General features: G+C 39.1%; 1 protein-coding gene across 1 annotated transcript; it reads right to left on the minus strand.

The window, feature by feature from the left end:
* Nucleotides 1-9,536: 9,536 nt before the first annotated feature.
* On the minus strand, nucleotides 9,537-11,620 carry LOC308702603 (nucleotide-binding oligomerization domain-containing protein 1-like). The gene is made up of 2 exons (XM_081385572.1): nucleotides 11,275-11,620; nucleotides 9,537-11,187 (listed from the first exon to the last, which is right to left on the minus strand). The coding sequence occupies exons 1-2, from the start codon at nucleotides 11,606-11,608 to the stop codon at nucleotides 9,569-9,571; spliced, it is 1,953 nt and encodes a 650-aa protein (XP_081241698.1). The 5' UTR covers nucleotides 11,609-11,620; the 3' UTR covers nucleotides 9,537-9,568.
* Between the last annotated feature and the right edge of the window lie 2,783 nt (nucleotides 11,621-14,403).

Genomic DNA, 14,403 nt, shown 5'->3' on the forward strand with positions numbered 1-14,403 from the left:
CCTCGGACTGAATCTGTGATTCAATCTGTTTGAGTGTAAGCATCTTGAACTTGAGTTTCTGAACTCTGCGGTTTAACTGCCGCAGATCTAGAATAGGACGCAACCCCCCATCCTTCTTTGGAACGATGAAATAACGGCTCTCTGCTGGGAGGAGAAACCCTTTCTATAGCTCCTTTTCGAAGAAGCGTCAGTACTTCCTGCTCCATAACCAGAGCCTGCTCGGAGTCCACCACCGTGGGCAGAACCCCTTGAAATCTGGGCGGACGAGAACCGAACTGAATTCTGTAACCTTTTTCCACTATATGCAGGACCCATTGAGAAATATTTGGTAGAAGTTTCCACGCTACCAGAAATTCTGCTAAGGGAACCAGTCTCTCGAGATTGGTCTCTGGATGTAATTGAACAGACATTTCGGTGCCCTGAAGCGGCGAACCGGCAGGAAACGACCGAACTGACTGCTCTACGACCCTCCTCGGAGGATCGTACGGGGACGCTGACACCTCGGTGCCCTGAAACGGCGAACCGGCAGGGAACAACCGATGTGGCAGCGCTGCAACTCTCCTCAGAGAGCCGCCCCCCCGCGGGCGCAGAGGAGGAACGATTCCTCGAAACCGTCACTCCCCTGAGGGGACCACCCTCAACATTTTGACACCACTGGCGTCAGGACTTCTTTTTGTCCCAAGCCTTTCTAGAGAGGACAGTCCTCAGATCTTGTCTACCTCTAACCGGCTTAAACTGCGCCCGCCCCCTAGACTCCCCAGACTGAGGAGGAGCCCGAGAGGCGACGCTCTGTTTTTGTTGCACTCTGTGCTGTGCGGAGCTTGTAGACGGCCGAGACTGCTCGGTTTTAACATTACGCCCAGCAGTCTCTGGGACACTGGAACGGCGAGGAAGAAACTTCTGAAATGCCGCTGCTTGTTTCTTTGATTCAGTAAATCTGTCAACAACACAATTTATAGCATCGCCGAACAAAGTTGAAGGCGAAAGCGGGGCATCTAAAAGAACAGATCTATCTTTATCCTTTATATCAGACAAATTCAACCATAAATGACGCTCCGTGACCACCACGGCCCACAGATTTAGCCGTCTCCTTGGTGGCACGGAGAGATAGATCTGTCGCCCGACGCAATTCTTGAATTGCATCAGCGCTAATTTCCTCACATTCATCCATGTCCCTCAGCAGGTCAGCCTGATATGCTTGCAAAATCGACATAGTATGTAAACATGCTGCTGCCTGACCTGCTGCCGAATATGCTTTACCCACCATCATAGATGTAGCTTTTAATGGCTTGGTGGGTAACGTCAGGGCTTTCAGGGCTGAGCCCGTCTCAAACCCCGCTACTAAATCCATATGCGAACCCCAAGATGAAAGCCGCCGCTGTGCCTCGGCAGCAGCGGGACCCGCACCTCGGGGAGCGCGAACCAAACCGTCCTCCTCAAAGAACGCCCGGCGAGAGCGGAGCGTCCGCAAGGACAGCTTAACGCAATGCTCACAGTCAGCTCCCTCGAGAACTGACTGGGCATGCTCCACTCCCAAACAAAGAACACAAAGCAGATGTGTATCCCCACCCGTGATGTAACGAGGGCAGGGAACAACACAACGCCTGAATTCTTGCTTATTCGCCATAATAATGATATATATATTGAGCTTGACAGACAACAATAAATATGACAGGGACAGATATACAGAGAGCGCTTGCTGAAGGCACAGAAGCTAGCGCGGTCTGATCTCATGGGTGATTTATAGCTTCCTGGTCGGTGACGTCACGTATGACGTCTCGTCTTTCCATTGGACTGATTATACACGTGCTTCACGACGCAATCACACAGGGCGTTCCCACCGCGTCTCCACGCAGCTCGAGTTCCCTTGAAAGGGAACTGACTGTAATGCTGGAAGGAAACTCCTGCCTGTTTGAGTCTCATAGTTCTTCACATGTGAGCAAAGATCCAGCAGGAAATCACACAGTTCTGGGTAGTTAATGTGTTTCATGTCAAAAGAGGAGCAATTGCACTGAGATGCTTTATGGAAGAATTCTCGAAAGAATGCAATTTGCTTCAGTGGTTCTTTCCAAATCTTTAATCTGCAACACAGAAATCATATCAATAACAACACCACTAATAATAATAATAATAATAATTTTAAATGATACCAATTAAGCAAATTAATAAAGAAATACATTACTATGGCAATAATTATAGTGAACTGTAATATAAAAGGCATTTAATAATAATAATAATAATACAATTTAAATGTACAGAACATCAGTAACATTATAATACTAATATTTATGTCTTAAATTCTTTGCTTTCAAATGTTATTTTGGGGGAGACCTTAGAGCTTCTCTTTAGTTCATAACAAATCTCATTGCAGAAAGTTGAAACATACGGCCTTTTTAAACGCATGTTACAAGCGACCCAAACTTACAGCACTAGCAGAGAAGAGTTAGTGTGAGCCGATTTTTACTGACAATAAAAGTCGGCATGAAATGGAAGTTGTGGCTGAGATGCTAAGCGTGTTCTGCACTCAATCGCTGATGGCACCGTCCGCTAGCTTGTGCAGTCCTGACGTTTTTCTTGCATTTTGCGCTGTGGGCTGTACCATAGCACATGGGGTGGCCAAAGACTGTTTTACATCGTTTATAGTCTCCTGCGTGGACGTCGAAAAGAATATAGATTAAAAGGCAGACACAGAGGATTACCTTTATTCGCAATTGTTTTTGAGCTAAATTTAAAGCCCTTAAAAATGCAATAGTGTGAATCTTACCTCAGCAAATGACCTCTCGTTGTATCTATCCCCAGCCAGTTGAGGGGTAGATTAACTACTGAACTCTTTGCATTTGACATTAACTCACATAATCTGTGATTGTTTTGTATTGATTGTTATTGTTTTGATTCTTTCAGTGTGATGAGTGTGTGCTTCAGATGAACAATGCAATCAATCATCACAGATTTAAACGTGTCAAAATAAATATTCCCATAAGTTAAGAAGTTAGTTAATACAAACATTTAAATTCTGTCTTAATTTACTCACCTTCATGTCATTCTCACACATCACACATACATACATACATATATTTGAACGTCTGTGTTTATTACAATATGTGTGTTCATCATATAAAGCGATCATGTCTCTTCAGAAGACTAGGATTAAACTGATCGATTGATTTTTCTTTTTAAAAAAATGCTTTTACAATGTTTTTATGACCTTGTTGGATCATTTAACTTTTAGGGAAATGGACTTTAAAAAGAGGGACAGAAATCTCTCAGGTTTCATAAAAAAATGTGATGAATGAAAATCTTATGGGTTTAAAACGACACGGGGGCGAGTGCATAATGAAAGAATAAATACTTATTCTTAAAGGCACATTACCGGTATGTAGAAATTGTGTTTTTGTCAAACAGCGACCCCTAGAGTCGCTGTGGAATACTTGCACTGTCGTAAATACCCACCCCCACCCTGTACACCGGTACCTGTTCGGTAGGATAGAAGCGTTGGGCATGGAACAGGCACAGATAGACTCCGAAGATATTGACCAGGTAATGTTTCACGATTTCATACAAATATTAGGCTACTGTATGGTCTACTGATGAGGGTAATAGGATAATAATAAGTTTATGTGAAGTGTTAGACTTAGTCGACTCAAGTGTTAGACTCTTAGTCAAGTGTTAGTTAGTTAGTCGACTTTTGTTTTTCCTCGAGCACGATCCCTTTCGCATTTTCTCTTTTTAGCCGCCTCAGAAGCAGTTTTAAACTTATTCCTTGCCTCTGCCATTACCAGGAGTCGAGCAGGCGGAAAAATAGTAGAGACTGTAGATGGTTCGCACTCTGAAAAAATAGACAAAGTCTTTAGCAAAAAGAATCAATTATTTTAATAGAGCAAGAGCAGACGTTTCAGCCATCCAGCTATTCTCAATGCTCATAATGAATCAACACCAGACATGCAGTCAATTAATACCCGATAGGTAATCAGGAAACAAGTAACAGGTGCAAAGGGAGGGGCTTCAGCCCCGACCCAGAGAACAAATAGAAACAATTCTTTTAATAGAAAAATTAACAATATTTATCACTAAAAAAGAATAAAAGCATTTACAGAAAACATGAATAGTTTATCTCTTCATTCATCCCTTTCGGGAAAAGACTGTTGAGTTCAAAAATCCAAAAAGATTCTCTCTGTAGCAGTTTATCTACATCACCACCTCTCCTTTTAGGCAAAACTCTTTCAATGCCCAGAAATTTCAGGTCAGAAACTGCATGCTTAGTAGGGGTGGGAATCACCAGAGGCACCACGATACGATATTATCCCGATACTTAGGTCACGATACGATATTATTGCGATTTTAAACATATTGCGATATTCTGCAATATATTGCAATTTATTACCTTTTTCCAACTTCAAATTATGTCCGCAAAGGAAAACTGTCAACATCTGTTTGTTCATGTCACATCAATTTTAATAATCTCCGTTAATAATCTGCATTAATAATCTGTTACACAGAATTTATTATATTAAATATTAATCAAAAATGATTCACACCTTCACAAAATCCAAACATTCAGTGTAAGAGTAAAAAAATGACATAACATTATTTATAGTAAGTTTATTTGATTCACATCTTATTTAGAGTTTTGACCTCGACAACCCAACTGCATTTACCCAAACAGTCTAAACTAAAAGATTGTTTTGGTTGAATCGGTTCAAAGGAGTCATTAGTTCGCGAATCGGACGTGTCATTAGCGGACTTGTAGGCCTACAATCGTGTGATTATCCCGGCAGTCAGGACATCGCACAAGATTTGTCAACACAGAAAACATTTCATCATTGGATTTTGTTTTGTTTATTGAAAGTGTTTTTCATGTCAGCTGAATGTGCGGAACGCTTTTCAGAAAAGATAAGGCAACGGAAAAGTTTTTTTTTTTTTTGCACAACACCCAGCAGTAGCCTAATTCAGGAAAAAAATACCCGAATGCTGCACGAGACACTTCGGTCTTCCGATCTTTTACCATCGTGTCAATTCTCAATTGATTTTGATTAATATGCGTGAGGGAGCGAGAGAGAGCAAGACAGAAGACGGCGAGGGTGCGCGCGCGATCGCAGCTCTCTCTCTCTGCTCGTTCTTTCAGTAATATGCACCCTGTTGACTTCAATAATAAGTAATCAGTAATATGCACCTATCGCAAGCGCAGCAGTCATGTACATCACTCACCGATCAAATAAGGCTTTGGCGAGACAAAAAATTGCTTGTGAGAGAGACGCGTGAGTGACAGAGAGACGGAGGGAGAGCAGGGAAAGGAAATGCAGCTGAATGAATACGCTGCGTGTTTTAAATTGCGTAAAAAAATGTTTTATAACGAAACACAATATGTGACGGCCGGTGTTGATTCTGTGGCGCACCGCCACATTCATTTTTAGCATTCTACTACCAAAGTTAAATTCTCATGTGTAATTTAAATAATAAAACATCGATACTTGGCGCCCGTGTATCGATACAGTATTGCCACAGAAAATATCGCGATACTATGCTGTATCGATTTTTTCCCCCACCCCTAATGCTTAGCTAGTTGAAAATGTTGAGAAACAGACGAAGTTGCATCACATCTCCTGATTGCACTCAAATGTTCCAGGATTCTCGTTCGTAAAGCCCTGATAGTTTTGCCTACATACAACAATGGGCAAGGGCAGATCAAAATGTACACCACGTGGGTAGATTTACATGTAATCAATTGCTTGATTTTATATATCTTACAGTACGTGTGTGCGGATGTGTGAAAGACTGGAGTTTAAGGTAATGTGAACAGGAAGTGCAACTTTTGCATGGAAAATTACCCTGGGCATTAGAAAGAGAACTAGAAGGAGGCGTGGCAATATCAGCATGAACCAGCCTATCTGTAAGGTTTGAGCTTCTAGAAAAGACACAGAGAGGCAAATTTTGAAAAAGTCCATTCAGTTGATAATCACTTTTAATTATATGCCAATGAGAATTAACAACGTTTCTAATTTCTCTGCTCAAAGGACTATGAGTCAGTTTTAGAATACAGCGGTTCTCATTTTGTTTGGAGACCAAATTAGACGAATGTGTACCAAAGGCACGTACTTTGTTTAGTGCTATATCAAGCCAACTGTTGGGATATCCCCTAGAGTTAAAATCTCTGTATAAAAGTCTTGCTTTTACCTCAAAGTCATTTTTGTCAGAGCAGATACGATGCAATCTGGTGAACTGACTGAAAGGCAGACCACGTTTCAGGGATGTTGGGTGAGCACTTGTGGCATGAAGTAAGCTATTTTTCTGTGTCTTTCCTATATAAAGAAGAAACAATATGTCCATCAATAACAGAAATACAGGTGTCTAAAAAGTTCACACTAGTGGCACTCGCTGTATAGGTGTACTTAATAGAAGATCTTAAGCAATTCATGTATAAGACAAACAGTTCGAATTCAGATAATGAGCCATGAAAAATCACAAAACAGTCGTCAATGTATCTCTTGAACAATATTATCTTCTCCAAAAAAGGATTGTTATTGAACACATACTGTTCTTCCAAAAAAAACAAGATATAGATTGGCATAGTCAGGGGCCATAGTGGCACCCATAGCTGTGCCACTAATCTGAAGGTAATATTGATGTTCAAACAAGAAATAGTTTTTAGTGAGCACTAATTCAGACATATCTACAATGAATTTAGTAGGTAAACCATCATCATTAGTCCGAAGATCAAGAAAATACTTCAAGGCAGTCAAACCATCAATATGGGGAATGTTTGTATATAAAGAGGTCACATCCATAGTAGCAAGCAAAACACCCTGACCTAGATGACCAATCTGAGACAGACATTTAAGAAAGTCAGATGTGTCCTTGAGATAGCTTGGGAGCAAAGTAACCAAAGGTCTGAGAATAAAGTCTACAAAATTAGAAAGAGGTTCAGTAAGGCTATTATTACCTGCAACAATTGGGCGACCTGGTGGATTAGATAGATTTTTATGAACCTTAGGCAAAATATAGAAAGCTGGTCTAGTTGGGGTACGATTGAACAAATATTGAAATTCTCGTTCGGAGATAAGAGAAGAGGAGTGAGCTTGCTGAAGGAATAGTTCTATTTCCTTTTGAAATCTACTAGTAGGATCAGTGGGCAAAGCTCTATAGTAAGACAGGTCTTGTAGTTGTCTTAGAACCTCCTGATCGTACAGAGTTTTAGGCATAATTACTAGACCACCTCCCTTATCAGCTGGTTTTACCACAATGTTTTTATCTTTGCAAAGTTTGTCAAGGGCCTGTCTTTCAGAAAATGTCAAATTATTCATGCCATTGTGAGGATGAGGATTGCTAAAAAGCTGCTCAACATCACGTTCAACAAGTCTACAGAAGGTATCCAATGAGGGGTTAAAGATGGGAGGGCAAAAAGTACTTGTAGGTTTAAATTTACCTCGCTCCTGTTTGTTGTAAATCTGAGAAGAGGTAGTTGTAGTGTCCTTGTAATAGGTTTTCAGTCTCAGATTGCGAAAAAATTTAAACAGTTCTATTTTGGTGACAAAGGAATCAACAGGTTTACTAGGGACAAAACTCAAACCCTTATTTAAAAGGCTTACTTCGTCTGGGTGTAGGGTGTTGCCTGTAAGGTTGAAGATTAAGTTATCTTTTTCCGGCTCTGCTTCCTCACCATTGATGTGGATTTGCTGTCTGGTCTTACTGCCTCGTCGACCTCGGCGCGTCTTCTTAGGCGTGGACGTGTGGCACTTTGGAGGCTGTCGGTGTCGCTGGACTGTCCTCCTAAAAAAAAAAATCACCCTCGACACTAGACGCTGAGGTCAATGAGGCACCATCTTTAAAACGAACTTTACGAAGTGGCCTGGTTGTTTTGGTCTGATTTAGCCATGTGTAGACTTGGTTATCCCTATAATCCATTGTGTCTCTGCGAAATTTTCTTATCTTGATTTGTTGTAGATCTTGTTTGAATTTTGTCAAAGACTTCTCAAGAAGCTCAGTATGTTGTTTGAACACAGTCTCATCATGGGAATCAATGATGGAGATTTGAATCTCATCGATGTCTTGTTTAATCTTAAGTAACTCTTTTTGTGTAAACTCTATAACCAGGAAGATCTAGAGATCTAGAGATGCCTTGTTCATGATCTCACACCATCTATTGCAAAAGGCTGGGTCTTCACGACCAATAGTTGGAGCCTTCTGGATACGAAGGCCTCTAGGTATGCGGCTAGCTCTCCAGTATTCACTTAATGTAGAACCATGAAGGTTATAACAAATCTCTTTTTCCATAAGATGTTTGTAGCGTTTCATAGAGAATTCAATGTCCTCTGGTTGTAGAGCATTGGTTTCATCTCTTGGGAACAAAATGTTCTCAGAATCTTCAAGACTGAAGGTAAAAGTAGTAGCTTTGAAGTCAGTCAGTTGGTTGATCTCTTTAAAGGATGACATCTTCACCAAAAATAGTTCAGGTGGAGCAGCAAACAATAGAAAGGAACTATAAGACAAGGAAATATTGTTGCGCTCAGATCAAGGCTAGTTGAAAGTCCAGGTGCGTGAAAACCAATGACATATAGAAGGGACTGTAGATGGTTCGCACTCTGAAAAAAATAGACAAAGTCTATTTAAAAAGAATCAATTAAAAAGACTAAAAAGAATCAATTATTTTAATAGAGCAAGAGCAGACGTTTCAGCCATCCAGCTATTCTCAATGCTCATAATGAATCAACACCAGACATGCAGTCAATTAATACCCGATAGGTAATCAGGAAACAAGTAACAGGTGCAAAGGGAGGGGCTTCAGCCTCGACCCAGAGAACAAATAGAAACACAATTCTTTTAATAGAAAAATTAACAATATTTATCACTAAAAAAGAATAAAAGCATTTACAGAAAACATGAATAGTTTATCTCTTCATTCATCCCTTTCGGGAAAAGACTGTTGAGTTCAAAAATCCAAAAAGATTCTCTCTGTAGCAGTTTTTTATCTACATCACCACCTCTCCTTTTAGGCAAAACTCTTTCAATGCCCAGAAATTTCAGGTCAGAAACTGCATGCTTAGCTAGTTGAAAATGTTGAGAAACAGACGAAGTTGCATCACATCTCCTGATTGCACTCAAATGTTCCAGGATTCTCGTTCGTAAAGCCCTGATAGTTTTGCCTACATACAACAATGGGCAAGGGCAGATCAAAATGTACACCACGTGGGTAGATTTACATGTAATCAATTGCTTGATTTTATATATCTTACGTGTGTGCGGATGTGTGAAAGACTGGAGTTTAAGGTAATGTGAACAGGAAGTGCAACTTTTGCATGGAAAATTACCCTGGGCATTATAAAGAGTACCAGAAGGAGGCGTGGCAATATCAGCATGAACCAGCCTATCTGTAAGGTTTGAGCTTCTAGAAAAGACACAGAGAGGCAAATTTTGAAAAAGTCCATTGCGCCTTAAGGTATTTATATTACCTTATAAATACAGTAAATGAGTCTTGGAGTGAAAAAAACATATTGCGAATTATTTTTTTACATCCATGATACGTTGTCAATTTTTTTTTTTTTAATATTGCTATTTATCGTTTCACCCCTATTCCCTAGTACCTGATCTTGGGTGAGCAGCTGAGCATCATGTACACTCCTGCGTCAGTCATGTTACAGTCCTCCAGATTCAGATAAACCTCTTTATCTCTGGACTGAGTGATCACGTAAGCCAAAGCACAACACTGATGAGGGTCAAGATCCTCTTCAGGCTTAAGCTGATAATCCATCTTCTCCAGAAACATTAAACACGCTTTAGGAGACTGGAGCTCATACAAGCACTGACACACATAGAGAAGATCAAACTCTTCACTTTCACTCTGAGGTTGGAGGAAAGTTTTCAAAAACTTCTCAATGAACCAGTCAGATGTTTTCTTTATCTGATCCTCTGGGAAGAGACATTTGATGAGTTTAATGTTGTGTTCTCCCAGAAGTCCACATAAGAAACGAAGAACATGTTTCATGTGTTTATTCTCCTCAGTTTGACAGAGTTGTAGGACTTTCTCGATTTCACCTGGATGTAGAAGAAGCCACAAAGCTGAGAAGAATTCCTGCATTGTGTTGTGGAGAAAAGCACAGTACGTTGTCACAGATGTTGGCGAGTCTTTTGTTGTGATCATCTTCAGAAACGCACGAGAAATATCTGTCTCATCACAGCTAATAAGGTTTATGGTTTTCTGCATAGTTGCATTGAATGCCTTTTCCATCCAAAAATAAACCTGATCTTTGTTGTCTTTCAAGTATTTATCTATTTGCTCAATTTGTTTCTTGCCAGCAACACGGAAAATGTGGATGTACATTTCCGTGACTGTGTTTGGATGGTTGAAAACGTTGTCGTTTTTAAATTGAATCAAGTCTACGATCATGAATGCATACATTGGCACATGGCTGAGACTGAACAGCTCTTGATTCTTCAAAACAACATCTAGAAGAACAGGATCGTGACCCAACATCTTCTGATGGTAAGCTTTGATAGACTCTTCACTGAATCCTTGGACATACACTTTCCGTGTCGGCCAGTCACAGAAAAGTGGATCATATTCCACCTCTGATCTGCATGTTATTATAATCTTGGCATCAGGCAGGAGCTCGTGGTTCATGATCTTCCATAAGGTGGAATTTTCTTTTAAATCGACTACGCCATCAAATACAATGACAACATTCTCAGAGTTTTCCTCAATATCTTGAAACACGTCTTTTCTGTCTTTTTCCATTGGTTTTAAATATACGTCAAAGAAAAAAGACTCCAAATTGGCAATGCTAGAACTGTGAGCCAAAGTACTTTCATCAATGTAAAACATGTAGTCCAGCTCTCGGTCATCTTTCTCTGCCCACAGACGCAACATTTCCTGGACAACTGTAGTCTTTCCTATTCCAGGTTTGCCTATGAGGAGGATGTTCTTATCTTGGCATCTCAGCAGATCCACAGGTGAAAGTGCTTGTTGCACAGTAGGAATGTAAGAGATCATCTTTTTGGGCCGTGGCTTTTTGCATTTTTTGTTTTTCCATTTTATTTTGCATTGAGAAGTTTTCACCACAGAGTCTGTCTCTAAAACAACAGGTGTAAAATGGAAATGTACTTGTGCCTTGTCATCCCAACATTCTCTTTGGTTCTTGAGAATCCTTTTTGCTTTCTTCTTGAGCGCTGTTTGGTAGTTTTGACAGGGCTTTGTACCTGAGACAGCAACAAAAAACAAGATTTGTATTGAAATGTGTTAATTTACTGTCTTTTTATTGAAATGTTTTTCATTTATCTACTCACCAAATGAATAGCTGACCTCTGTATCTTCCCATCTGATGGGAAAACAGCTGATCCAGGAGTGTAAATCAGGATGTAATGTCCTCTTCTTAGTGTCATCCAAAATCCTGAGTAATTCATAGCATGCCATTTGCCCTTTGTTAATGACCCAATCCAATATACATCTGGCTTTATCAAACTCTGTCATCTGGGCTTTGAGATCATCGACCTCATGGTCATTGAAAACCCTCTGCTGATAAAGATTCTCAATGATCAGAGGAAGGTTCTTCATATGGGTCACCAGGTTTCTCCTGGCGTTTTTGAGGAACTCAATAGCAGATTGCCGTGCACACGCCATGCTGCAGGCCTTTCAAACCTGAGGTACAAGACAGAAGTTTAAGCATTTTCATGGAACAGTATTACATGTCTTAATCATATTTATGACATATTTAATAGGCTATTTTGACAAAGACAGACAAATCCTTTACAATTCATTTTCTTACATTTCTTCCTTGAGTCATATTGAGTGTTTGCTAGTTGAATAGCCTGTTATTATGAAAAAAACGAGGTCAACCAGAAGACGATAAATGAAATGTATTGAAGATTGGACAATTGATGATTATTAAAGAGATAACATGTGTTGCGTAATTGAAAATGAATTTGCATTAACCCCCTGGGGTCGACGGTATTGCCGGCGATACCAGCTCGCTTTTTTTCAGTTCAGTTCAAAAGAAATTAATTTTGCTCTGTGGACTTTGATATTACAAGCAAGTTTCATACATCAATCGATTCTGTTAAATGTGTATTATTTTTGTGTATACTCACAATAAAAACAAAGTGTTGTGCTTTTTGCCAAATAAAGAAAAATAAACGTGATGCGAGTTCTGCCTTCTCTCTCTCAGTGAAGACCATTCTGAAACGCGTCCGAAAATGAACTGTAACTCAGCGAATACTCAGTCAAACAGACATACAGATACACAGACATGAAGCTTGAATTCTATGCTTTTAAATGAGGTAATTTATATAAAAAACAAATATTCTCATCTTGTGAAATCTGTATTAAAAGAGAGCGATCCCAGTCAAGCTCATTAGAGCTAATTCAAAGGTAATGTGACACGCCCACGGAGAGCACGTGCTATTCAAACGCAAACTACTGAGGCAAACCAAGCAAACCTGTGAACGCCCCCATCTCAGCTCGAGAAAACAAGTTTATTCAGATCATTGTAGCCTACGTGTTTACACCATCTGGCAGCGCTGTGAGAAATATTAATAATGGAAAATCTACCTCAGAGTGCGGGTATTGCAGGAGAGAGGATCCGAATATGTAGTAAGTTTTTTTTCCTTCTCAAGTTAATCGCGTTTCTGTGAATGAATGAACGGCAGCCGCAGAGATGCGCGCTGTTTATCACAGCTCGCAAAAAGACAGTTTAAATTTAAATTGCGTCTCTGTGTGAATGAATGATGATGTTTTAGCAAACTGTATTGCTATACTGAGTTGAGTAAAAATTGACAGAAATAGCCTATGTTGAAATAAAATGTAGGCTATTTGTATAAGCAACGTTTTAAACTGAAAATTAACATTTATATGCCCTAATATTTCATAAAAACAACGTTACAGTCAGGCGTTTCTGTTTGTGTATGAATGTTTCGGTTTTAGCAAACTGTATTGCTACACTCAGTAAATATCGACTAAAATATGTTGAAATAAAATGTATTTGTATAAGCAACGTATTAAACTGCAAATTAACATTTATATTTCTTATAATAAAAATGAAAGACATATGAAAGACAACATTTCGTTGATTAGTTTTGGATAGATTATACATTTTTACTGTAAAATATCTGCCACCTCAATTAAGCTTTTGTTTGCCAATATTTGCTTATGTTAAATATAATATGTTTTGTCAAAAATAAAGTTATCAAATAATCAATCAAATCCTTAACTTTGAAATATGTATGATAAAATGTATACTTTAGTTTTTACAAAGAAAGATTACACTTGAATTGTTGTAATTATAACCTTTTTAATAAAAAAAATATATTTACAAGGTAGATGTAAATAAACTATTAAAAGGTAAATATAAGCCTTTTCTTTAAATAACTTTTATTGTGTTTTATTATTGACAAATTTGGGGAGAAGATAAATATTCCAAAACTGAAAATACAGTATGAGAATTAACTGCACAATTACTAGACATGTTTTCCTTGGATATTATAGGCCAAATTGCAAGCACAATATGTGGAAAAATAAAAAAGAATTGAGATGCTTCCAACTGTTGCTCTTGCATTCTTGTGGCTCAGTGACTCACCTGAATGAATGGCTAATTAAGTATGCAGGCCCCATTGTCTCCTAAGGTGTGAACCACTACATATACATGACCGTTGACGCCCACTCCACATATGGCCTTTCCAAACAGAAAGTGCTTTGCAAAATTCAAATCAATGTATTGTGTTATGTGAATGATAAGGCAGGGTGATTTTCACTTTATTTTGAAGAAAAAACACTAGGCGATGACATCTTTTAGACAAAAGTCTTATTGGCACATATTTAGAATGTGTTTTATGGCCTAATTTCAGAAACTTTAGTTTTTAGTTTTTTCAATAACCATGCATAAACATTATTCTCTTAAAAATGCAGACATGTACATTCTTGTTGCTCACATTTCATGGTAGCCCTGTTTGTGCTAAATAGTGTGTAATTTTTTTTTGCCATTAACATGTTTATAAGCAACTGAAAAAAGCAAAAATGTCAGGGCATGTCAGAACATCTCAAGGACCCCAAAAACACCTTAGACCCCAGAGGGTTAAAAGAAACACAAGTCTAGGAACAGTATATGAATCTATGAACAGTATAGGCTATGACCAGGTTTAAATGACAGGAGGCGCGGTCGCAAGGAAACACTTGTTTCAACCGTCCCGACAGCGCCTCCTGTCATTTAACCCTCTTTTGCCCTTAAAGGTGCAATGTGTGATATTTCTGAGGATCTATTGACAGAAATGCAATATAAGATCCATAACTATGTTTTCAGTGGTGTATAAAGACCTTACTTAATGAACCATTATGTTTTTATTACCTTAGAATGAGTCATTTATATGTACATAACCGCGGCCACCCCTTCTATGAAGGTCGCCATATCGTGACGTCATGTTTCT

Source organism: Scardinius erythrophthalmus (assembly GCF_964197995.2).
Source record: "Scardinius erythrophthalmus genome assembly, chromosome: 1".
In the NCBI taxonomy this organism is placed as follows: Eukaryota; Metazoa; Chordata; class Actinopteri; order Cypriniformes; family Leuciscidae; genus Scardinius; species Scardinius erythrophthalmus.